This window comes from Grampus griseus, assembly GCF_964374135.1.
Source record: "Grampus griseus genome assembly, chromosome: 6".
Classification (NCBI taxonomy): domain Eukaryota; kingdom Metazoa; phylum Chordata; class Mammalia; order Artiodactyla; family Delphinidae; genus Grampus; species Grampus griseus.
This window is the reverse complement of record NC_139000.1, coordinates 65887588-65913908: the sequence shown is the minus strand read 5'-3', so window position 1 is coordinate 65913908 and position 26321 is coordinate 65887588. Positions and strand designations below refer to the sequence as shown.

Genomic DNA, 26321 nt, shown 5'->3' with positions numbered 1-26321 from the left:
GTGTAAGTTAAGGAATAATATAGCAAACATATAAAAGCGGCAAAAATATTTTAAAAATACATGAATTAGACAGTAGTAAAATAAAAGCTAGAGTATATTAATATTAACAAATCCTAACAATTAAAATTGAATTTTAATGAGCATCTGGAAGGTAAAATGTTTCGACTAATTTTTAACTTTGTCTAAATAAACATGCTAAATAGGTAAAACATAAACTGTATAATTAAAAAAATCATCTATCGAGTTACCAGATCATTTTCTAACAGATACGCTATGTAAAATAATAAAATTGTTAATATATATCACTGCAAGCCAAGAGAGTAAATCTCTAGATGCCAAGTAAAGACAAAAAACCCTCACTAGTAAAATGGAATTGAGCTACCATGACAAGAGACCTGGATCAAATACTGCCCATGGAGACTTCAGACCTTGAGACCCGAGTGGAGATGAAAGTTTATATCCAAGGCCCTTCAGGGCTGAGAGACAAAACTGGACTAACTGCAGAAAGCTGGGAGACAAAATTTTGCTGAATGAATACCTGAATATCTGGGCTCATCTGGTTGAAGTTCCATTAAAAAGAGGCTTCTTGCCCTAGTCTGAGAGCAAGACAGAGTCAACCATGTGAGATTAGGATCCTAAGTCTATATTACTGGTTTCAAAATTGAGCCATTATACATTTGCAGAGAACTGAAGAAATGACAGCAATGTAAAAACTGGTTTATGCCCATGTACACTGGAGAGTTCAGGCAGACACAATCATCCACTGAAGAGAGGTGTCTACAACTGAGAGAATGGACAGGAGGAAAACCACCACAGAAAATAATTCTCAAGGAAGTCAGGTTTGCAGAGAAGAATAAATATGAATACGCTCAAAGCCATGAATGACAGTCTAAATATCACCCCATTCAAAGTGGGAGAATGTACAGCAAGGAAAAAAAATAATAGAATAATTCAAAATGAGTTCTTACAAAATTAGAGTTTTTAAAATGGTGATAAAAAGGAAAAAGAGGTGATAAACATATATTAAAAAGAACAGGGGTTTATGATACAAGAGAAGACAAATAAGAAAAAGAACCAAATACTATATCTAGAAATGCTAATAAATAAAACAACTAAAGGTAGTAATAGCAACATAATAATTGAAATTTAAAACTCAGTGGATGGGTTAAATAGCACACAGACAAAGCTAATGAAAATTTGTAAAATTAAAGACAACACAAAGAAACAAACAGAAAGAAATAGTAACTATATATAAAGTGTGTTGGAATGAGAAGGCCAGAAAGCATCTAGTAGAAATAATTCAAAGAGAGAATTAAGAAAATGGGGAGAAAACAATATTAAGAAAATGGGGAGAATTAAGAAAATGGGGAGAAAACATACAATGACTGAAAGTTGAGAACCGATGAAAAAGATTAATTAACAGATTAAGAGAGTATCAAAAATTGAAAACAGAATTAATAAAACTATATTCACACTAGAAACATACTGAAACTTCTGAAGGACACCATACTGAAGGACACCAAAGAAAAGGAGACAACTCTAAAATCAAAAGACTGAGAAAAAAATCAACTAACAAAGAACTCAGGAATGGCAGTAGACTTCTGATATCACAAGAAAAGTCAGATGGAAAATAAGTAATGTTTTACACATTCCATGGTTTACTATTCATAGATCCTAGATGAAAGAACTATTAAAGAATAGATTTTTAGGAAGAAAACAAACTCAAAAGCAATGTATGAAACAAAATAGGGAATGATGATGAAAGACGTGTAAATGTGTACATGGAAGTAAGCAAATATTTATTAAGCAAAGCAATCATAATACCTAAGTGAAGGTAGAACTAAAATTCTGAACAACAAAATGATGTTAGGTGAAGGAAAGGATCAGAGTTAAAGCATTTTAAGATCTTTGTATTGTTAAAGGAGAACAGAGGTAGACTGACAAACTTCAGACGGTCAATAAATGATCCATGTTAAAATTTCAAGAAAAAACATTTAAAGAATGGAAAACACATCAAAAATTTACAAACCAGAAGAGGACAAAAAAAGAAATTAAAAATGTAATCACAATGAAAAATAAAATATACACTAAGAAAAAAAAATATTAAGGATAAATATGGTCATTACATAATAGTCAAACAAATGATTTACCAGGAAGATATAACAGTTCTAAACTTTTATGTACTCAACAAAATAATAAATACAATTCTTATAATAATTCAAATAAAAAGGTACATAAAGTAAAAAAACAAAACAAGTAGTTTACTTCTTGAAAAAATTGATGTTTACAGTTTGATACATATAATTATATTCTTGTTCAAATAAACATAAATACACACATATAAAGAGTTTATAAATTGGGATCTTATACATTTGCAACTTAGGTTACAGATTGATGGGAAGGGTACACATACATACACACATACATACCCATCTACAAAGTGATTAAGTCTAAATTAGGGTTTTGCTTTGTTTTGCTAAGAACATAGAACATAATGTAGCAAGATGGCCCCACGAAGAAAAAGCAGATGTAGCTCATCTCAACTTAGTTTTCCTTGGCTCTCAGATCACTAATCCAGTGGAACACAGGGCTACAGTTGTTAGAAACGTTACTTCATGCTTCTTTAGAGGTATTCCATGCTTACAGTTTGGCTTTTTTTAGGAAGAATTCACACAGTCCCTACATTTACTATGATGCATTTGTAAACATTAGGGACCACCTTGTTCTTGAGTCAACCCAGGCACCAACAAACCACATCTAGATGGGTGTTGGGAAAGTGGCTGACTTCCAAAGAGTCAGTGCTCAAGCACCCCCATACAGGGTGGACACTGGCTGCTTACTGACTCTCATTCATTACCCATTTATTATGGCGTTTCTGATACTCTGTTTGGTATGGGAACCACAATTCAAAATCTACTTCTTACTGGACAAATTATATGAGATGACTGTATTCAGAAGCTGGTCAATAGGCTACAAAGAGCCGTGATCCCTGAGAGAAAGGAAACCAACAAAGAGCCCTAAGGATAGTTCAGATTTCGGCCAGGAGGCACTTGCCAGATCATGATGTAGGGAGAGGGGGTCTTCACTGAGTTGAAGAAAAAGAGACTGGAGTTTGGGAAAGCTGAAATGTTTGGAATTTGTAAAGCACTGTACTCAGAGAGAAGGAAGCTACAAAAAGAAGGAACTGCAGAAATCTGCATAAGAACTCATTTGAGTCTGTGGCTGAATATTTTGTTGAAACTCACTAAGGCAAGCAGAGAACAACCAGAGCTATAAACAGAACTATTCCCAGAGCTCTTATGGACTGGGAGACATTTGAACTCTCACCAGCTAGAAAGAAGAATCTTGTTGACCACCAGGGCTACTCAACAAAGAACCCAAAAGGATCATTCTAATGAATAGGGATAAAAAAGGCTCTGGTAAAGGATATGCCAAAGATGATGGTACTAGGATGTGGGGCTTTGGGGAGGTGCTTAGGTCATGAGAGTGGGGCCCTCATGAATGGGATTAGTAGTGAAAGCCCAGAGAGTTCCCTCACCCCTCTATAGTGTGAGGATAAGACAAGAAGTCTGCAACCTGGAGGAAGACCCTCACCAGCCCATGCTGGCATCCTGGTCTCAGACTTCCAGCCTCCAGAACTGTGAGAAATTAATTTCTGTTGTTTATAAGCTACTCAGTCTGTGTTATTTTGTTATAGTAGACCAAATGGACTAAGACATATGACCTCAAAAAATAACTACCATATGTATATGATCTCATATGTATGAAAAACATTTAAGGTATCAACATCAAAAATTAATCTCTGGAGTTAGAAAATAAAACTCAAAAATATACTTGCCATTTACTTCAGTGAAATGTCTATCAATAAATATAAAATGATATTTTTTCTTAACTAACAATCTTGTTAACTGTTCAGCAAAATACAATGAAAATACAACAAAAATATTACTATAGTCTACCAAAAGGTAGAAACAACCCAAATATCTATCAACAGATGAATCGATAAACAAAACATGGTATATACATACAGAGTAATATTACTCAGACTTAAAAAGAAAAGAAATTCTGACACAAGCTACAACATGGAAAACCTTAAAGATATTATCACAAATGAAATAAACCAGACACAAAAAGAAAAATGACTCCACTAATCTGAGATACTTAGAATAGGCAAATTCATAGAGACAGAAAAAAGAAAGAGGTGCTGAGGGAAGGGGGAATGGGGAGTTATTATTTAATTGGTACAGAGTTACAATTTGAGAAGATAAAAAAAGTTCTGAAGATGGATGGCAGTGATGGCAGTACAACAATGTGAGTGTATTTAATGGCACTGAACTTTATACCTAAAAATGGTTACAATGGTAAATTTTTACGTTTTGTATATTTTACTGCAATAAAAATATATTATATCTTCCATGATTTAGGTTGATTATACAGAAAACAAAAGTACAAACCATTTCTATATTTTAGCCAGATGGAAGGGAAGGAAAGAGAAAGAAGAGGAAAAAATGGAAAGAACCCACTGTACAGCATGTTAAATGTACTAATAAATGCCACTGAATTGTATGCTTTAAAATAAAACTAATATGTAATTTGTACATTGTTAATGGTTATCCAAAAATACATTTGTTTTCAAAATATGTTATGATTAGCAGACATTTTTTGGCTAGGAATTTTATTTCCAAATCATGTTAGAGAAATGCAGTTCCTAAAATCTTCATTTCTACATACAGAAAAAAAAATATTCTTGCTTAGGAAGACAGGGAGTTGCTTTGCAGAAGAAAAAAATAGCCAAAATTTCCTACCATGATACTTTGATTTTAACTCCTCAAGAAATTGTTATTGAATTTTATAAAATATTCTGTGAAATTACAACCTACATATATTTAATATTAAACCTAAGAGAGACAAAAGTACTCCATCCTGCGTTATGCCATTGATCTACAGCTTGTTTAGTTTTCATCATTAAAAACAATGATCAAAAGATCACTGAAATAAAGACTTTAGTTATTATTTAGAGAGTAAAATTCCCTATATCTATAAAACAAGTTTTTAATCACAAATTCTAAACTCCTTTATAATTGACCCCCAACTCTAACTACCTTCATCGACAAGTTCACTACTCAGCATCAACTAGGAAAAATATCAGTAATTCTTTGCAAATATTTTGCATTTCCATACAGAAGTTAGAAATATTTGTGATGTGGAATCATTAAGATTTGGTATGGACTGTTATAAGGAGGTCAGATAGAAGAGTAAATCAATTATAATCCCCTAGGTTTCTGGTTTGAGCAAATGGACAAATCATAATGCCATTTTCCCTGTTTTATGCCAATACTATTCCCTTATTAAAAGTTCTTATCATAATTTGCTTGTTTTCCCTGCTAAGCTGTGAGATCCTGACAAAAAGGGTGGCATATTATTTCTCTTTGTGTACCGGTGTCTAGCAGAGTGCCTAGCTGCAGCATTTTATACAGACTACAGATTAGTATTAAAAGACCAAAACTACCCCACCTACAGCAAGCTCCTGATTTATTTAGCCAAGGATACAGAAAACATACAGTGAATGTCTGCACACCTTCCCTTGACTTCTAGGGTTCCTATCATAGACAAGCTGGATTTGCTGTATAATAAAAGCTTAATACCCTGTGGCACGTGAGCCCCTTTTATAGTTTTATATCACTACTCAGAAATAATGTACACAAATACTTATATACTAATGTTTTTATTTAGCAGCATGTTAATATGACTTTGTTGGTTAATAAATCTAACTTGGTGTCAGTAAGGCAACATCCTCAACTAAGTGAAAAAGCTATGAGCCTACCGGCATTTCTGAAAGCTTTCCTTGCCTCTTTCTATCTAGCATACCAAAGAGTGGTTTCACCTCATCAGCACACGGCAGCTGCCCCTAGAATAAACCTCGTTAGAGTCTGAAATTAGTACTCTTCAGTACAACATTGCGTATTCAGTTCCTAGCTTAGTGCCTAGTTCTAAATTATATTGTTTAAATATTGAATGCATAAATAAATGAAGATATGAGTATTTGTTAGATAAATATCGAAGGAACCAGCCAATTTATTAGTTCATACCTTAATAAGTTCTTAGTCTTTTAAGATATCATTATGATATAATAAGTAGATGTATTTTATAAATCTAAATGAATTATTATAGGAACTATATTCCATGCAAATTTCTCAAGCCCTCAGATTTCCAAACTACAGCCCCAACAAATAACTCTGACCATACTCAGTGGTAAAAACACCTGTAATATAGGTCAGTGGTAGTGTCATTTTAAATTATATTTTAAAACCTGATTTGGAGTTGCCACACAATTTTTTTTATTAGGATTTTGAAAAGTTAACTCAACTTTTACGAATGGATTGGATTTACAGTTGCCACAGAATTTTTTATCAGGGTCTTGAAAAATTAACTCAATTTTTAAGATTGGTCTTAGAAGTACTATTCAAATTTGTCTTAAAAGTAGTTTTAGTAGACATCTTCTTTTAATGTTTTCTAGCCTTATATTTTAAAGATAGCTATTACTGTATAAATAGGGATAAATCTTACTCCTTAAACATCAGGACTGAGTATTATTAAACTAGATCCTGCTGTATGCCACAAAAATAAGAGTGCCTGGTCTATAGAAAAAACAGCTGAAACTTCTTGTTGCTGACAGGGGGTAGACGTATTTATCCCTATTCTTTCCATTAATTAAATATAAAAACCCTGAACACAATACAGGAGGTCCCTGACTTACAATGGTTTGACAATGACTTTTCAACTTCACAATGGTGCAAAAACAATATGCATTCAGTAAAAACTGTACTTAGAATTTTGATCTTTTCCTGGGCTAGTGATATGCTGTGCAATACTCCTGCATGATGCTCAGCACCTGCAGAGAGCCGCAGCTCCCAGCTAGCCATGAAATCATGAAAGTAAACAGCCATTTACAACTTACAACCATTCTCCACCCATACAACCATTTTGTTTTCCACTTGCAGTACACTAGTCAGTAAATTATATGAGATATTTAACCCTTTATTATAAAATAGGCTCTGTGTGAGATGATTTTGCTCAACTGTAGGCAGATGTAAGTGTTCTGACACATTCAAGGTAAGCTAGGCTAAGATATGATGTCAGGTAGGTTAGGTATATTAAATGTATTTTTAACTTATGATATTTTAAACTTATTATGGGTTTATTGGGACAGAACATCAGCAATAGCTGAGGAAGATCTGTACATAAAACAAATGCAAGAAGACTCTGAAAGGCAAAGAAAAGAAGAAGAATAGGATAGGGACCTTAGGAGTAGAGGAACAGCACAAGAAAAACAACTCACAGTGATAAGTTCCCTGGCTTTCTTCTTTGCTCATAAATATCTGAAACTAAGTACTGGAGAAACTCATGACCCAGAAACGCCAACAGACACAAACAAAATGTCTCAGGGAAAGTCTGCTCTCTCAAGCCAAAGAACCAGGAAAGGGACAGACAGACTAACAGGACAGAAATTTTATTGACAATAACCACCCCTACTCTAGCCATATACCACTAGAGGAAGAAAAACAAAAAAACAGCCTTGGGCTTCCCTGGTGGCGCAGTGGTTGAGAGTCCGCCTGCCGATGCAGGGGACACGGGTTTGTGCCCCTGTCCGGGAGGATCCCGCATGCCGTGGAGCGGCTGGGCCCGTGAGCCATGGCGGCTGGGCCTGTGCGTCCGGAGCCTGTGCTCCACAATGGGAGAGGCCACAACAGTGAGAGGCCCGCGTACGGAAAAAAAAAAAAAAAACAGCCTTGCTCTCTCTAACAATGAAGGCCAAGTGAGAAGCCTGGACTCCCATGCCCATCAAGTGGTAATGAGACACTCCTTCACACCCGCTTCAATGTAATGTCAGCAGAGGTCAAGTTAGGAGCTAAGACTCCCACCTCTTCCAGGCAGCAATAACGTGACCCTCTCCCTCAGGCATGATGTCATCAGAGATCTGCTAAGTAAAAGATTTAAATAAGATCCAGAGTCTCAAAGCATAATACTCCAATGTCCAAGAGACTACTGAAAATCACTTATCATACCAAGAACAAAGAAAATCTCAACTTGATTGAGAAACCATAACTAAGAAATGATACCACCAAGATAACACACAAGTCAGAATTACTTGATAAGGATTTTAGAGTAGCCATGATTAAAATGCTCCAATGAATGGTTATGAATGATCTTGAAAAAAACAGAAAGTCTCAGCAAATAAATAAGAGAAATAAAGAAGAATCAAGTGGGAATTTTAGAATTAAGAATCACAATAACCAAAAAACAAAACAAAACAAAATAACTTCATTGCATGGGCTAAATAGCAGAGGTGATAGACAAAAGAGGAAAGAATCAGCGAACTTGAAGATAGAATAATAAAAATTACCCAATTTGAACAACAGAGATAAAATAGTCTGAAAAATAAAATGAACAAAGCCGCAGGGACCTGTAGGACAATACTAAAAGATCTAACATTTATGTCAATTGAGTCCCAGAGTAGAAGAAATAGAATGTGGGGCTGAAAGAAGTAGTTGAAAAAATAATGACCAAAATTTCCCAAATTTGACAAAAGGCACATACCTAGAGATTCAAGGAACTTAGAGAATTCACAGAAGAGTAAACCCAAAGAAATTCATGCCAAGACATGTCAAAATGAAACTTTTAAAAAGTAAAGACACAGGAAAAATTCTTGAAAGCAGTTAGAGAGAATGATGTATTACTTTTAAGGGAGCAATGATTCAAATAACAGTGTATTTGTCATCAGAAACCACGGAGGCCAGAAAGAAGTGGTACATCCTTCAAGTGCCAAAGAAAAAAACTGCCAACCTAAAATTCTCTATCCAGTGAAAATATCCTTTACGAATGAAGGTGAAGTGAAAACATTTTAGATAAAGGAAAAGTTAGAGAATTTGTTGCCTACCTTAAAAGAAGGTCTAAAGAGAAGCTCTTCAAACAGAAAGAAAATGATAAAAGAAGAAAACTTGGGAAAAGAAAAATATATAATAGGCTACCCTTCCTTTGAAGTTTTAAAATAATATTTGACAGCTGAAGCAAAAATTGTAACATCAACTAATAGGTTTCTCTATGTATTTAGAGACAAAAGTTAAGACAACATATTATAAAGGGAGGAAGGTAAAAGCACACAGATAGAAGTAAGATTGCTACATTCCTGAAGTGGTAAAATGTTGACACCAATAAAGTATAATAAGTTATGTGTGTAAAATACTGAGAGCAAACACTAAAAAAAACCCAAAAAACAAAAACTTATTCAAAGAGATATAATCCAAAACCTTATAGATAAATAAAAACCAATTCTAAAAAAATGTTCAAGTAACACACAGGAAGAGAGGACAAGAGAAACAGAGGAAACAAACAGAAAATATAAATAATAACATAGTAGACTTAGCTGTAACATATCAATAATGCAAGGTATGTCAGCATGTAAAAATGTAAATTATTTCTATACACTAGCAATGTACAAGTAGAAGCTAAAACTAAAGTTTATAATATCATTTGTAATAGCTCCAAAAATTAAATACTTTTGTACAAATCTAACAACAGTATTAGACATACAGAATCTGCATGCTAAAACTACAAAACACTGATAAAAGAAAATCTCAACAAATTAAGTATTCATAGAATAGAGGACTCAACATGGTTAATATGTCAATTCTCGCCAAATTAATCTATAGATTTAGCACAATTCCAGTCAAAATTCCCACAAGATTTTGGTAGTTATTGCTATTTTTAAACCTATTTTTATAGGTAAAACTTTTATGGAAAAGCAAAGCGATGAGAAAAGCTAAAACAATTTGAAAAACAATAAAGCTATTTGACTCGCACTGAGTTCAAGACTTATTAGAGAGCTACAGAAATCAAGACAGTATGGGGTTCACAAAAGTTTAGGAATTCATATTAATGGAATAAAATAAAGAGTCTTGAAATAGACCGGCAGAAATATAGTCAGCTGATATTTGGCAGTTACAAAGGCAATTTATTGGAGAAGGAATAGTCTTCTCAAAACTGATGTTGATACAATTGGGCATATATCTTTGTAAAAAATGAACTTTAACCTATAACCCACACCTTATACAAAAATTAGCTAAAAAATGGATCATAGAGCTAAATATAAAACTCTTTAGAAGAAAACATAGGCTAAATACTTGTGACGTCAGGTCAGAAAAATAGTTATTAGGTATGACATCAAAGCCATAATCCATAAAAGAAAAAAATTGGTAAGTTGGACTTTATCAAAATTAAAATTTTGTCATGCAAAAGACATTGTTCAGGGAATGAAAAGGCAATCTACAGACTGGGAGTAAATATTTTCAAATCATATATTTGATTAAGTTCTTGCATACAGAATATATAAAGAACAAGTATTGTTTAATTAGTTTAATAACCAATCAATCTTTTAAAAATGAGCTAAAGAGTTGAAGAGACACTCGTAAAAGAAGATATAAAGACGGCAAATAAGCACGTGAAAAGATCATTACCATGAGCCATTAGTGAAATGCAAATTAATATTACAATAGAATACCAATACACACTTACGGGAATGGTCTTAAAAAAAATGGCAACACCAAGTGTTGACAAGAATGTGGAGCAACTGGCTCATATGAATTCCTGGTAGGAATAAGAATGGTATAGCCACTCTGGAAAACAGTTTGACAGTTTCTTACAGAGTTATACATACGTTGACCATACACACAGCAGTTCTACTCCTGGGTATCTACCTTAAAGAATTAAAAAGTTATGTTCACACAAAAATCTATGTATAGGACTTCCTTGGCAGTCCAGTGGTTAAGACTCCCTACTTCCAACACAGGGGCCGCGGGTTCAATCCCTGGTCGGGGAACTAGGATCTCCTGGGACACGTGGCGCAGGGAAAAAAAAAAAAAAACTATGTATACCAAAAAACTATACATAGTTGCGAAAAACTAGAAAAGACCCAAAAATTCTTCAGGAGACAGACAGACAAACTGTGGTACATCTATACAATGGAATACCATCTAGCAGAAAAAGGAACGAACTGGACAAACCGACATGAATGAATCTCGAAGGCATTATGCCAAGTGAAAGAAGCCAGTCTCAAAAAGTTACAGCTTATATGATTCCATGCATATAACATTCTGAAAAAAGGCAAAGCTATAGGGAGGAAGAACAAATCAGTGGTTGCCAGGTTCTAGGGATGGTGGGAGGATGTGACTACAAGTGGGTAGGACAAGGACATTTTTTGAGATGATGGAACTAGTTTGTATCCTCATTGTGGTAATAGTTACTTGAATCTATTGTGCATGTTATAGATATATGTAATATATCTATAACACTATACGTGCTACAACTCAAAAAACTGTATGCTAAAATGTACTATATATAAATAAAAAAAAATTCTGTCATCAGTAAACAAACTTCAATGAATAAAAAGACATGTTTCCTTTCTTATTGTTTCATCATGATATTTCTAGTTTAATTTTTAACATTATATTTCATTAGAACGTTCCCAAGAAAACTCCCTGAGAGTAGGAAGTTTGTCTGATGTTCTCATTTCATTCACTTAGCAGAATGCCTGTCACACAGCAGTAACTCAAACACATTTCTTAACTGAATAAATGTTTCATAAAATAATCCACCCCCCAAAACATTATTATATGACTTAAAGTTTATATCAATTATTTAGCACTCTTCAAGGTTATCACCTCAAACTTCACTATTATTTAATAAATTAAAACTGATATGAAAAATAAATATTTTTCAAATGGCTATCACATTAATAAATTTAAATGAATTTCAGGGGGAAAAAAATCCACACTTTTAATGACTCTTAGCATCTAATTTACAGAGCTACTTGTAACATACGCATACTGCTGGGTGAACAGACCAGGGTTCTAACCGTTCCCGAACTTCCTTAAAAAGGCTTTATTATTTTTTCTTTAGTTCTATTTCATTAATGAGCAAAATAAACCTCAAATAAACACCACTTACAACTAACCTCTGCTTGAATTTTTTTTGAATAGATTAGATCTTGCAACTAGTTAATTAGGTTTCGCACCTATTTCGTCCAAAATTAACTTTTGTATTTGGAGACAAAAAGATCACTAAAGATTATCAGAGAAAGTACAAATACATGCTACACCACAGATAAACCCTATGAAAATATTATGTTAAGTGAAAGAAGCTAGTCACAAAGAACCACATATTATATGACTCCATTTATATGAAATGTCCAGAATAGGTAAATCTATACCCACAGAAAGCAGATTAGTGGTTAGCTAAGGGGTGGAGAGCAGTGGAAGAATTAATGGAGGTAACAGATAAACTGTGTGGGGCTTTTTTGGGGGAGTAGGTAATGAAATTGTTCTAAAATTTATTGTGATGATGGGTGCACAACTCTTCGAATATTCTAAAAACCACTGACTTCTTCACTTTATATGGTGAATTACATGGCTTGTGAATTATATCTCAACAAAGTTATCTAAAATTATCAGGGAATATATTTGGGACAAATCTATAAAATCTACAAAAATTTTCAAGATAAGAAACTTTATTATCAGCATCAAACATTTAATACTAATAGAACGTAGTATACTTTGAGGTAATTGGAAGTATACATTTAAATGTATACTGATATGATCATTTCTTCAAAAGTTTAGCATTGCATGGAAAAGGTGGTAATCTAAAGCTACATGTGTTATTATATAGTATGCAAAATAAGATTCTAATTTACAGCTATGAAAATTCAATAATATTTAATCACATTATGCCACATGATACTAAATTCTAGTAATCTAAAAGATATCCAGCCTTCAAAAAAATTCCATGGTCTGAGTGTAAAAAATTTAACTCTAAATGAAGAAATAGTTAAGTAGCAAGAGGCTAATTGTGCTGGTCTAACTCCTTTCTGTTAAAAAAAAAAAAGTGTCCTTTCTTTGCCAAGCTGAATATAATACCTTGTGAATTATAAGATCAAGGAAGCAAGCTGTATGTTTTCTAAAATATGAGTATCCTTCATCAAGTTTTATACTTAGGGCAGCTAAAAGACCTATGTGGAGGGATCAGCATTAAGCCCAAAGGACAGGCAGTGCACAGCAATAAAGAAAGCAATTCCCTCGTGTCTTTTGCAGGTCACCGCCAAGGACCATGTTAGCAGATCCATACCAGACCTTTAACAGGCAGTTCTGCTGCTACCAGTAATTAGCTTGGACAGCTCTAGCTCCAAGAGTAGCAGCAAGGCTACACCATAATGAGCTCAGCTGGGATTAGCAGGACAGGGCAGGGAACCAAGAGAGCTCAGGCATTCTGCATTGCGTATGTATCTAGGAGATCAAACAAGGATGCCTGGCTAGGTTATCCCCTCTCCACCTCATTCCAAAAATGAAGCACGGCAGTGTCTAAAATACAGGCTAATGAAGAGCGACACCTCCAACAGATGAGAGCCACATTAATTAACACAATCCCTAGATCATATTATACAGTTTCAGCTAGAGCTAGCAAATGTGCAACTTGTTATTGCATTATACATATATATATTTTAAAAGCTAATCTTTTTTTCTCACTTTTACAGGCAAACCAGATTATTTCATTTTCCAAGTTTTATAAGGAATTTCTCTCGTGGCCTTTCAGACACAAAGAATTTCTCTCAAATGTTTATCTAAGTAGACATTGTTACAAAAAGAAACTCACTTTTGAATCATTAGCTCCTGGTTCTCCCTTTTGAAATAGGCCAGTTCATTCCATACAGCATCAGAATCTTCTTGTCGAAGTTTTTGGGGATCTGCTCTCTTTATTTTCCTGATTTCCATCCTATTTTTAAAATGAAATTGCTTTCTTACTTAACATGTTCAAAGTGTAATAAAAATTCATTTATACATTCCATAAAATTTAAAAATATCTATTGACCAAATTTCTAAATCAAGTTCACTATGCAATGAATTTCCTAAAACCTAAGTATGTAGAAATTAAAATCCTAGATCATGATTTCCTAAAAAGCTAAACTGCTGCTATGGAAAGCAAACTTTTAAGCAAACACATGATATTCTCAGGTCTATTTCTCTCATTCATTCTACTAGTAATAAAACATACATTGCAGAAATGTCACAGTTTCAAAAAAGGACTATAAGCAATCAACACATCTAGAATTTGCTGTCAACCAATCTGAATGTGGTTTATGTGCTCTACCTTAAAACAAGCAGTTATCAGTGAATATCAGAATATCAGATAGTTAGCAAGTAGTCTTCAAACTTCCAGTGACTACTAAAAAGTGAGGTAAGCAGAGGCTAAATCCAGGACAAATAGATTTATCATTGCTTTACTGAAAAGCAATATGAAACACTTTCTGTTCTTCAAAGGAAAAATCAGATGTGACAATTACCTATAAAACATGCCAAATGCCCTTTACGTTTTCATTTTCTGTACCTAAAACAAACTGTTCATTTTCTTTTGTAAAAGTGCAGTACTGGCTAATTTAGAAACTATTTCTCTGTAGAACAGACCAATGTGTATCATCAACATTGCCCTAAAGGATCCATCTCAAAAGATAAGAGGGTAGTAGATTTTCTGTACTCATTCAGTCCTTTGCCCTCTGTTGATACTGTTAACAGGGGAGCCATTTACGACTAACAAAGATCTGAACACCTGTTCAGAGCAATTGAACTGAGACTGCCAATTCATTCAGATAAGCTGCAGAACAAACTGATGGATAGAAAAGATTTTCAGATTGCATATCAGGTTGAAGTAGTTTTAAGATAGTTAACTATATATGTGAATTTCCTATTTCTCATGTCTTTCAAATAAAACTTATATACTTTTTGAGTTATATATATTGTAACACCAGTATTTTATTTATTTATTTAAAGTAGTTTTTCAATCATATGGATTTGAACTATTTTTGTTTTGTTATATACTTTTAAGTTACTCTATATATATTAAAAATATATACAATCATTCATAATCACCTATGCTAATTATTTCTGCAAATGATAGGAAAATCTATAGTTATTGCTATTTCTATTTTCACTTATTATATTCTCTATTTTAGAATCCTCAATAAAGATCTGACTACCAAATAATTTCTTTAAAATCAAACAAAAGCCATTAAATCACCTATATGATGCTACTCAGTTCCATTTAATATTTAGGGAAATGGCTTTATGAGCTATGTAACTCACATGCCACTGCCTTCTTCCCACTGTTTTAATTGCTCTTTTACTGCTCTGTAGTTGGTCTGTAACATCTGTAGCCTTTCCTTGTGTTTTTCATGGGCATCTCTTAGCTCATCATTTTCTTGGCTCTGTAAAACACAAAAAAGCAAGTATACAAGTCTGAACAAAGTATTAGTATAATGTTACAAATAAAAGGCTACCAATCTAAGTATGAAATTTGAAAGAAAATAGTATGTAAATATGAATTAATTTGTAATACTTACTTAAGCAGAAGAAAAAGAATTCCTAAAGTCACAGAACAGGTTTGCTTGATAAATTTGAGGCACTCATGGCATTTTAAAAAATCACTTAAGTAATCTCAAAATTTTGGCATCAAATTCGTTTCATTCCTTTCCCTTTTGATAATTAGTATATATACATGTATTTATGAACCAATCTTACATATTAAATTTTGTTTTCCAGGATTTGTCCACACATAATGCATCACTATTTTGTTAGTTATAAGTGCACATATAATTAGTGTAAGGACACTAATCATAGTAAGACCATAATCTTAAGAACACTATTTAAATTAATTCAATTTCTTTTACTATAGAATATGGAAAAGAACACAGAAATCTATATTATGACAATTAAACTAAATAAACTAACATATAGGTAAAGCCCCTGGCACTGTGCTTGCCCAATAGAGGCTCAAAGCAAAAGTGAGCTTTTTACTCTGTCCTCTTCCCAAGTATTAACAGTGATGCCCTTATCATTTAGAAGGCAAATGTACTGTTTCATTGACTATCTGTCTCTCATCCCAACAGTGAGTTAATACCTTATAGAGTCTGCATTATTTTACTGCAATTTTACCTGTCTCAACAGTATTTATATGTTGCCATTATACTTTGAATATATATCTAGTAGGAAAACTTCAATAATTCTCTTAAGTAGTTATTAGGACGTATTTGAGCCCTGTGTGTACCGAGTGGTATGTATGCCATATGGAAATGGAAGTGCTTGATGAAAAAGCATGAAAACGGCATCACTGACGGGGAAACTAGAATAAATGTTATTCTAAAGAGTTTTAGAAGATATAAATCACAGCCACTGCATAATTACTTGATAAAAAGTAGCATGGTTTAATACTATGGTTAAAAATTCAGGATACAGAATTCAATTTTGTTTGTTTCAACTGGAGAACCATATATTAATAACCTATTATATGCAGGGTGTTAAGTGCTGATAAAAGTTCAACTCCTGCTGCTCAAACTTACTAAATTTTACCTTGACATAGCTGCTTAAATTCAACGTGTCTCAATTTCTCCATCTTCAAAATGAAGCTATTTATGGACTTTCCTGGTGGCACAGTGGTTACGAATCTGCCTGCCAATGCAGGAGACATGGGTTCGACCCCTGGTCCGGGAAGATCCCACATGCTGCGGAGCAACTAAGCCCATGCGCCACAACTACTAAGCCTGCATTCTAGAGTCAGCAAGCCAAAAATATCCCATGGACAGTCACGGAACTAGGTCGATTTATTAGATCATTCAATAAAATATTTACAGAGTAACTTCTATGTATTTTGTAATTAAACTAGCTAAACTAGAGGCTCTAACTTCTGCGTACAAACAAGTCTCAATGACTAAAATATTAGAAAATAGTAAAGTTGCATCAACTGACTTTTCTCAATGATGTTTGTAATTCTACTTCTGAGTTGATAAGAACAGAAATGATTCTTGATCAAATCATCGTTTGCTCAAAGGTTTCTTGACAGTCATAAAGCAAACTAAGAACATGTACACTATTAATAAAACAGTGGCTCAATCTTCAGAGTATGATAGCAAGGTTTCTTAAGTTAAGAAAAAAACATTTATAGAATACCAAGGATTCCATGGATGTCTAATTTCAGCAGAATGTATAAACTTCATGAATTAAAAAGTCAGTTGAAAAGTCAATTGAAAGTCAGTAAAGCAGAGATTCATGGCACTAGTAATCGCAAGGATAGTAAGAATTTCATAAAGCTCTGATGCACTGTTTCCAAATTAAATTTTATAATTCACTACACCCATGAATTCAGGATTTGGAATTGGGTGAGATTTTTATAATAAGAACTTTCATCTCTTCTATTACTATTGACTCTACAACATTGGTTGCCCATCTTGAAAACAGGTACAACTAGCCACAGAAGAGAGCTTAGTAAGACCATATGTTAATGTTTATACAATTATATTTTATTATAATATATAGTATTAGAATAATATGCATGAAGAGCATGTCAATGTATCAAAATTTATGTACATATGTACCATAGGCTCCTGAAATTTCTTTGTTCCTCCCTCCCTCCCTTCAATCCACCTTGGTGATCAACTTGGGACCCTAAAGCTACCTACCATGCCATGATCATGCCTTTTGTCTTTAGTTTAGTGTTTCCAACAGTATCTTCCATGGAGCAACAGTCTTTTGGGAAATCTTAATAGGTATAATCAAGTAAATCTGATAAATAATGTATCTCTACCTTCCTATAGATTCACAATGCACATTGGTATGTTAAAGGATCACAAAAATAGAAAAACGTTAATCCATTGCTCACATATTTAAGCAAGGAACATTTTGTCTGCCATGTTCCCATTAGGTTCTTGAAGAGCAGTATTCAAAAGAATACCAACATGGGAAAGACCATGACAAAAATTCAACGTGTATTAGTGGGGAATGGTCTTCAAAAGGAGCTCCATGATCCCAATGTATTTTAAAAACCATAAGACACTGTTATGTGTTGAAATGAATCTCTCCCTAAAAGATATGTTGGAGTGCTAACCCCATTATCTCAGAATGTGACTTTGTTTGGAGACAGGATCTTTATAGAGATAAACAAGTTAAAATGAGATAGGGTGGGTCCTAATCCAATATGTTTGGTCTTCATAAAAAGGAGAAATTTAGATACAGAGAGAGGCTTGAATAGAGGGAAGGTGATGTGAAGACACAAGGAGAAGGCCATCTATAAGCCAGGGAACACCTGAGACTACCAGTAGCTAGGAGAGATGAATGGAACAGATTTTCCCACACAGACTTCAGAAGGATCTAACCCTGTTGACACCTTGATTTTGGACTTTTCTAGCATCCAGAACTTTGAGACAATACATTTCTGTTCTTTTAAAGCTAGTCAGTTTATGGTAGTTTGTCACAGCAGCCCTAGGAAACTAACACAAACACACCACTAATTCCTATCTTACCTTATACTCACATGTGCTTGAGTAATAGCAATAGCATTAATACTATAGCCTAATAATCAAGAAGATAGAAACAGGTCTTCTGTCTTCACTATATATGAGTTACATTTACTAAAGTCAGGTTGTAAATTTAAAAATGCCCTGGGCCCAACTACTCTCCTTGGAGTTGCTTTAATATACATGCTTTGTTTACCCATTCCTTTTGTTAAATGCTACTGATTATAGTGCCTTTTTCATTCAGCTATTTTGCTCCTTTAAAATAAGAAATCCTTTCCTACCAAATGATAAAATGCAAAGAAAAAAATTTGCTCCCATTTTTCCTTTATCTTGCAAATCTGTGAAAGAAAACAATCATTTGAAATTCACAATTATCATCAATTAACTTGAAAGAATACAGAAAAAATATAAATGAAAAAGAAATTGTGTGAAAAATAATTTTACTCTAAAAATAAACTTGAGGCCTCATCCAAGAGAGCAGTTATTAGAAAAAAGGAATGAGGAAATAAATTAGTATAATGTTTCTGAGACTCTCTGAAACAAGAAATTTAAGAAGTGGAAGAGAATAGATCTAAAAATGTCTGAATTGCTCTACTCCTTCCTGCCAAAAACAAGGAACTAAAAAAGACTCACAGACTTTTGGGGGCAAATGAGTGGAGTTGCTCTACTACTGAATGGGATATGTGATGGTTAATTTTTTATGTTAATTTGACTGCCCAGGTATTTGGTTAATGGCTGTTCCTGGGTGTATCTGTGAGGGTGTTTCTGTATGAAATTAACATTTGAATCAATACACTAAATAAAGCAGATTGCCCTCCCCAATCTGATGGGCTTCATCCAATCCACTGAAGGCCTGAACAGAATAAAAGGCTGAGTAAGAAAGAATTCTTTCTGCCTGACTGTCTTTGAGCTGGGACACTGGTCTCCTGCTTTCAGACTCAGACTGGGACTGGAACTTACATCATTAGCTCTCCTGGTTCTCAGGCCTTTGGACTCAGGCTGGAACTATACCATTAGCTCTCCTGGATCTCCAATTTGACGACTACAGATCTTGGACATCTCAGACTCCATAATCATGTGATCATATAAGCCAATTCTCCTTAGAGTAAATCAATCAATCAATCTCTCTCTCCCTCTCTCTCTCTCTCTCTCTCTATAAACACACACACACACACACACACACACACACACACACACACACACACATGTATTTCAGAATAATGATATCTCATTAGGGAAGACTAAAGGATTATATCTTATTGTTTCTATTTCTCCAGAGAACCCAGATTAATAGAGGACAGAAGTAGAAGCCTTGGTATGTAAATTTCAAGAATTATGCAAAAGAAGGATGATGGTGTCCTAAACATGCCCATAATATCCTGTTTGTACCTCCACGTTCACACCAATACACTAGATTCTAACTATTTACTCAGCATCATTTTTTTTCTCCTGTTATACAAGTGACTAGCACAATGCTTGGCTAATTGCATTAGCCAATAAGTTACAAATGAGTAAACAAATGAATGAGCAAATAACTACAGGTGTATAAATTTCAAGTAGGCTAAATGTTAGCAAGCTGAGGTCATCTGATCATTTTATTTTTGGGAGAAACAATAGATGATAATTTTCCTTTGTTTAGAACTAATAGTTTAAATCTGAATAAATATAAATTAAAACAATGTTTAGTGAAAAGGCAGAAAAACACTTCCAATTGTAGCTTACGGTTAACTATATCTCTAAACTATATTTTGCTCTAGAGTACAAAACATTTTCCTCCTAAGAATAATCTATCTGACAAAGAACCTAAGTTTTAAATATTTGGATTCTAATCATCGGTAAATTGGGCTTGTCACAGAATATTATAAAGCTATTTGAGATTCAGTTAAATGGCTAAATCTCAAATAGTGTTGGCCTTCTGGTAGTTGTGAATGAAGAATGACAAGTTTAGCCATATTAAATTCACAGAAAAAATTAAAGCCCTCAATATAGTCACATAAAATTGGTTCAATACACATAACCAACTTCTTCTGAGAAAGATAATTCACAAAGTATGAGTTGGAAAGTATAAACTCTTAAAGATAGAACAATAAATGCATATGCTTCTTAAAGACTGGAAGAACACAACAGATTCAAATGTCATGCATTCTGAGACAAATTCAGTTGAAATGGAGAAAATAATACATATTTATTTGCCACTTTGTATAATTTTTCTGTAAAGGACAATTTTAAGTGGCCTGAACTAGGTTAGCATAGTTGTTAACTCACGTTTCTTTGTGTATGTTTATCATATATAAAGAACCACAGGAAATTTCCCTTTCCATTTGCTGTAGTTGTATTTTTTGGTCTCTGAGAAACTATAAGAAATTTATTCTCAATACAGAGTCAAAATATTCCCTAATAATTTTAAAGTAGTGAATAAACATTTAGTTTTTAAAGTAGCAAAATTTTTTATTACTTTATGATCCTCAGAAATCTTAAGAACTAGACTAACCAATTTACACATTTTTAAAAAAGTAATTAAATTCAGGAAAGATAAATGATAAGCAGTAATTTGTGAAATGAATGTTTACTTTGGTATATCCTTACCTATGCAAGGTTATTACTAAAGAAAGGATTTAATGTTCACCTTTAGCTGTAGTACCTTCTCTAAGTTTTCAATCTTTCTTTCAGCATTTCTCAGCTTCTTTAGCTCCTCTGAGTCTAAGAAAGGGCTCTTTGGGGACAAAGACCTTGAGCGTTTCACAGGTGGTTCCTCGAGAATAAAACAAGGACATGGTTGAACTAGTTGGAACACTGGATTATGAAAGACATGCAAAATTAAAGAACAAGTAATTTTGAATACTAATAATGAATTATAAAAAGAAAAAATCTTGCATGGAATACCAGAGAAATAACAAGCAGAATTACCACAGTGCTACCGCTAAAGGTTTCTCTGTGACTCATTAATGAGAATATTCATTTACATTTACATTGTTTCTTTCAGAATAATGATGTCCCATTAGGGAAGACTAAAGGGTTATAGACTCAGAAATGCAAGAAACCTCATTACAAAGGAGGGGATAGAGGCTGGTCTAATTGCTCTATAAGGGTCCAAGGTTACACTTGATAGGACAACCAGAAACAAGAGGGAAAGGATTTTTTTCCCTTTGAAATAGTTTAACACACTGTGAAGTTGAAGGAACAATATGCTTGAGGAATATAAATACAACAGACAGTAGATCTTATACCATAATGACCATATGGTCATTAACTATAATGTGGCTAACTAGAGACAAGAATGTGTGTTTATATTATGTACAGCTTCATATACCAATCTGGAGAAGGAATATGTGAAAGCAACTATTAAGCTGGGCAACATATTGTTCATACTTACTGCATGTCCTTATGAAAAAGAAAGAAAATTCTTTCAAAATATCACTCTCATTTGCTTGACTTTTGTTAAACGCAATGAAACAACAAAGCAGTACATTTTTAAAGCTCAACAATACAGCACACAACCAAATTAGGCCCTATAAGGTCTCTCAATTTTAGGAGTATTTTCTTTCATTTAAATAAAGCTCAATGCTGTGAAACTACTCCAAAATGGCAAGAAACATATAACGGAGTTATGTTTAAATACATACATACATACATAAATAAAGCTAGTTCTGAAAATTACTAATAATATTAGGGGGAGTAAATAAGAATGCCACAGAAACATAGGTCTCATTTTAAATACTTCCTTTATTAAGACATTTGTCCTACCCATAGGAAAAAAATGAAAAGAATGAGAATTGAAAACATGATTTTCTACTTTTAAAAATATTTTCTACTGCTGAAGTAACAAGTGTGAGAAACATACCTCTAAAACTCCTTACTTTTAGGAAAAGCTTAATTCAATTTATATAGAAATAATATATTTACAATGTGATATTCTGAAATGTTTATATTAATGTTCATAGAATCTTTTGCAATATAATAAGAATATGCAATAAATACCACAAAAAGGAAAAGCTGAGACATTAATAAATAAGAATCATGCCACAAAAAATTTGCTTATTATTCTCCACTGTTACACCTTTAAATCTGAAAATATGTAACTGCACATATTAATGTTAAATTCCATTTTATAGTTTATATTCCACATGGGCAGTATTTTAAATATGACAGCTCAATGAAATAGAAACATTAAGATATATTTTTCTTCTAATTAAAATTAGAAAATTGAATTAAGGACTAATACCACATTAAATTTCTACTTAATTTATCTATAGATTAGATAGATGAGGGATACTTATCAAAACTTTTTAATATAAGAATGTTAATTTACTGCAAAAGAGGTATATCATTACTAATATATTTAATTAATTAAATAAGGAACATATTATTCAGTTCAAAAAGGGAAAACTTGCTACTCCCAGCCATGATTTTATAAAACATTTGACACAGAATATTTTTTAAAAGCTTCCAGAAATATAAGCAGAGAAGTAAATGCTGCTGTTTGTTTTTTAACTTCATCACTTGCCTTGCCAACCTCATCCTGACAAATTCACAAAATGACAAATGCCCCTACCTTATGTTTCCTTTCAGTACTTGTCAAGATGCTCTTCTCTGAGGAACCCTTGTTGGTAGATCTGTTCTCTGATAGTTTTTCATTTGCTATTTTCAGTTTCTCCTGTAAATACTCAATTTCAGACTTCTGTGAGACCATTAAGGTTTCTAAGCTCGATAAAGATGGCTGCTGAGAAACCTATTTTAAAAAGTATGTTTGTGTCTTACATTATTTACACATTCATGCAAATATTTATATATGTTACTACATTATATAAATCATAAGTATTCCAAGAAAGAACATTTCATTTCAAAAATAAACCGTAAACCTGAATTAGCTAAGCTTCTATCATCCTTATAGAATGGCATTTTCAATAAAATAACCAAGAGTCTGTGTAAATATTTTCATAAGTAATACTGTCATACAGATTTTCAGGAGAAAAAATTTAAAGTTGTGCATGATATACACAACTCATCTATAAAATTATTTCAAATTAATGATTATACACATAGGTATTTCCTCAGTAAATGCTTAATGCAATACCACTGAATATAAACCTGAGAAAAGGAAACCAACAGCACTATACGTCTAATTAGCTTTTAATGTATTATAATTTAGTGATAACTCAAAGAACTCTGATACTTTTTAAAGTCAGCAGAGTTCACAGTATTCTCCTTTGAAATTTATTCCCATGCCAGATAAACTGTTAATGGTAAGCACCACATTTTAACAACAGAAATCACAGGAAAATTAAGTTTGTAAGAAACCTAAAACTAGCATTCATGAAAACTAGCATTCAACAAAATTGTACCACCATCTTAACTGAATATACTTGAGACCATTAAAATCCATGCATATATACTATTTCAAATTAACCACTCCATTTACAAAAAACAAAAACACTAGATCATAGTGAAACCAAGTTTTTGTTGATTTCCAGGAAAGAAAAGTCAGATCTTATGATTCTAATATTATCAACATGGATCCAGTAGCCCTGAAAATAGTTTCATTTAAAATGTGGAGAGCCCCATCCTTCCTAAATGATATTCCTAAGGATTATAAGAAAAATATGTATGTTTAACTCTTCTGAACTAACAATGAGAAATATTACCTTTTCTTGGTTTTGACTACTTTTTTCTTTTTTTAGGGGATAGGCAAATTTTTACTAATCCTAACCTGTAATTTCTATAAAGAGAAGGATCATCTCATTATACTATCATCATACTATTACAGTATACTATCATCATACTATTACACTTTCCTCATATATAAGTCACCTGATTTGTTTCCCAATCTTTATTCTATCACAACACTAAATATTTTCCTCAGAATGTTGTTTATATTGTACTGTTACCAAACTTACAATATTAAATACTGACTCTATTAGCTTGCATTGAACATCAAATTAAAATACCTTAAGCACTTTTCTTCCAAACTCTAAAGGAGTCTGACCTATTCTTTTCTCCTCCTTTAACCACTGTATGGCTTTTATTTATTCTTTCCTCCTTTTTTGTAAACAGATTTATGATGCTTATAAATTTTTCCTTTGGGCTGCCAATCTGAGCAATTTACAAAGGCTACCTATTCTTGTTCTGGTTTTGTTAAATAAAATTACAATTAATATATTAATATCACATCATTTACCAAAGAAATTTTAAATAAATTGTTCAAAATCAAACAAAAATTTAGAAAAAAAACGGAAAAACATAATTTTAGCTTATTGGTATATCCAATAAGCAATCCTCTGCTCTTTAATAAACGAGTTTTCCAAGTCATCATTGGGTTATAATGCAACAGATAAGAATATAAAAACATGAATATTTGGTCAAGAAGCTGCAATTCTAAATCATTAAAATATTTATGAAGATATTAAAAAGCCTCCAACAGTGGACACTGCTACTATAATAATAAAAGATTTCTTATTTAGGCAGAATTCCTTTAAAATTCGTCAGTAAACAATAACAGAACTTCAAAATTAAAATACTATTTAAGTAGTGATTAACTCCAGCTCACATAGGAGCCATAATGTAAATAAATAAGTAAAATGAGTTATGTTTAAATTATAGCTTTAAAATTCATTCGACAGAGACACTTTGTATATATATTGAACATATACATATATACTTTACTTCCACAAGGAAACCTATGCACTCTCTCAGTTTTTCAAAAATGGAGTCTTCTTTCTCTCTCTCTCTCTCTCGTCTTTTATCACTTTTGCTAGAGATACATGCACATGAAGTATTTCACATTTCTCTTAATATAACCACTTTTAAAAGTATAAGTAAAATGAAACATCAAATCGCAGTCACCCTCATTTTGAGGGAATAAAGAGGGTATTTGTGGTAGTAGCTATTCAGCTCCAGCCAGCTGTTTTCACAGAGGAATGTGGCCCACTACTGCCAGATCTACTGATTTTTCAAAAGAATGGAGGAATTCAAATTTCTAAGAGAAATCTAATTTTACAATATTGGCCAGACTCAGTTTATGACTCTTGTATCTTGAGAACATGGTGGTGGGAGTATAGACTGCTACAAATTTCCTAGGGAAATTTTGAAATATGAATCAAAGAACATAATGTACCAAGCCTTGGACTTTGTTCTAATCATGCTGAGGGTTGATACAGAAAGATATCCATGATAAACTGTTAAGTGAGGAAGGCACAGGTTACAGAAGAATACAGCATACTGTATAGACATAAATTTCACCAAACCCTGAACTTACAGCATTATTTCTGAATGGAGGTATTATATGTGAATTTTCTTCATACATATCTGAATTTCCTTAATTTTTTTACAATGAACATGTCACTAAATAGTTTTTAAAATGTAATTTTTTCTGCAAATAAAACGGATAAAAAGTTCAGTATAAAAATTTCAGTACAGATGGGGAAATACAAATGAAAGCCTCTATCATATCATCTCTCAGAATTCACTAACGATAAGTTTGGGATATAGTTCCCATACTTTAAAGAGAAAAGGAAAACCATTTTAATTCTGACGTTTAACTTCTTTTTTATTACTAGCTTTATTTTTTATAACAGCTTTACATTTACAGAAAAACTGAGCAGATACTATAGAGACTTCTCCTACACCTGCCATCCCCACCCACCCAGTTTCCCCTATTATTAACAACTAAAATTAATATGGTACATTTGTTAAAATTAATGAACCAATTTTCATACACTATTTTTACTGAAGTCCCTAGTTTATTCAACTTTCCATAGTTTTTACCTAATGTTCTTTTCTGTCCCCAGATCCCATCCATGATACCACACTACATTTAGTTGTCATGTCAGCAACTCTTGGCTGGGACAGTTTATCAGACTTTTCTTATTTTTGATGACATTGACAGTGTTGTGGAGTACTATTTAGGTATATTGTTTTGATAGGATGGCCCTCTACT

At 33.0% G+C, this 26321-nt stretch overlaps 1 protein-coding gene across 4 annotated transcripts in view; it reads right to left on the bottom strand.

Moving 5' to 3' along the window:
- Nucleotides 1-26321, bottom strand: part of CNTLN (centlein) — a gene marked incomplete at its 5' end in the record, with an annotated part of 329914 nt that overhangs the window by 125943 nt on the left and 177650 nt on the right. For 3 of the 4 annotated variants that reach the window (XM_082656525.1, XM_082656528.1, XM_082656527.1), the window contains 4 exons: nucleotides 13702-13821; nucleotides 15186-15307; nucleotides 21015-21140; nucleotides 22941-23117. In XM_082656525.1, coding sequence (XP_082512651.1) covers nucleotides 13702-13821; nucleotides 15186-15307; nucleotides 21015-21140; nucleotides 22941-23117 — 545 coding nt within the window. The remainder of the gene's footprint in view (nucleotides 1-13701; nucleotides 13822-15185; nucleotides 15308-21014; nucleotides 21141-22940; nucleotides 23118-26321) is intronic. The other variant, XM_082656526.1, reaches the window with a different exon arrangement.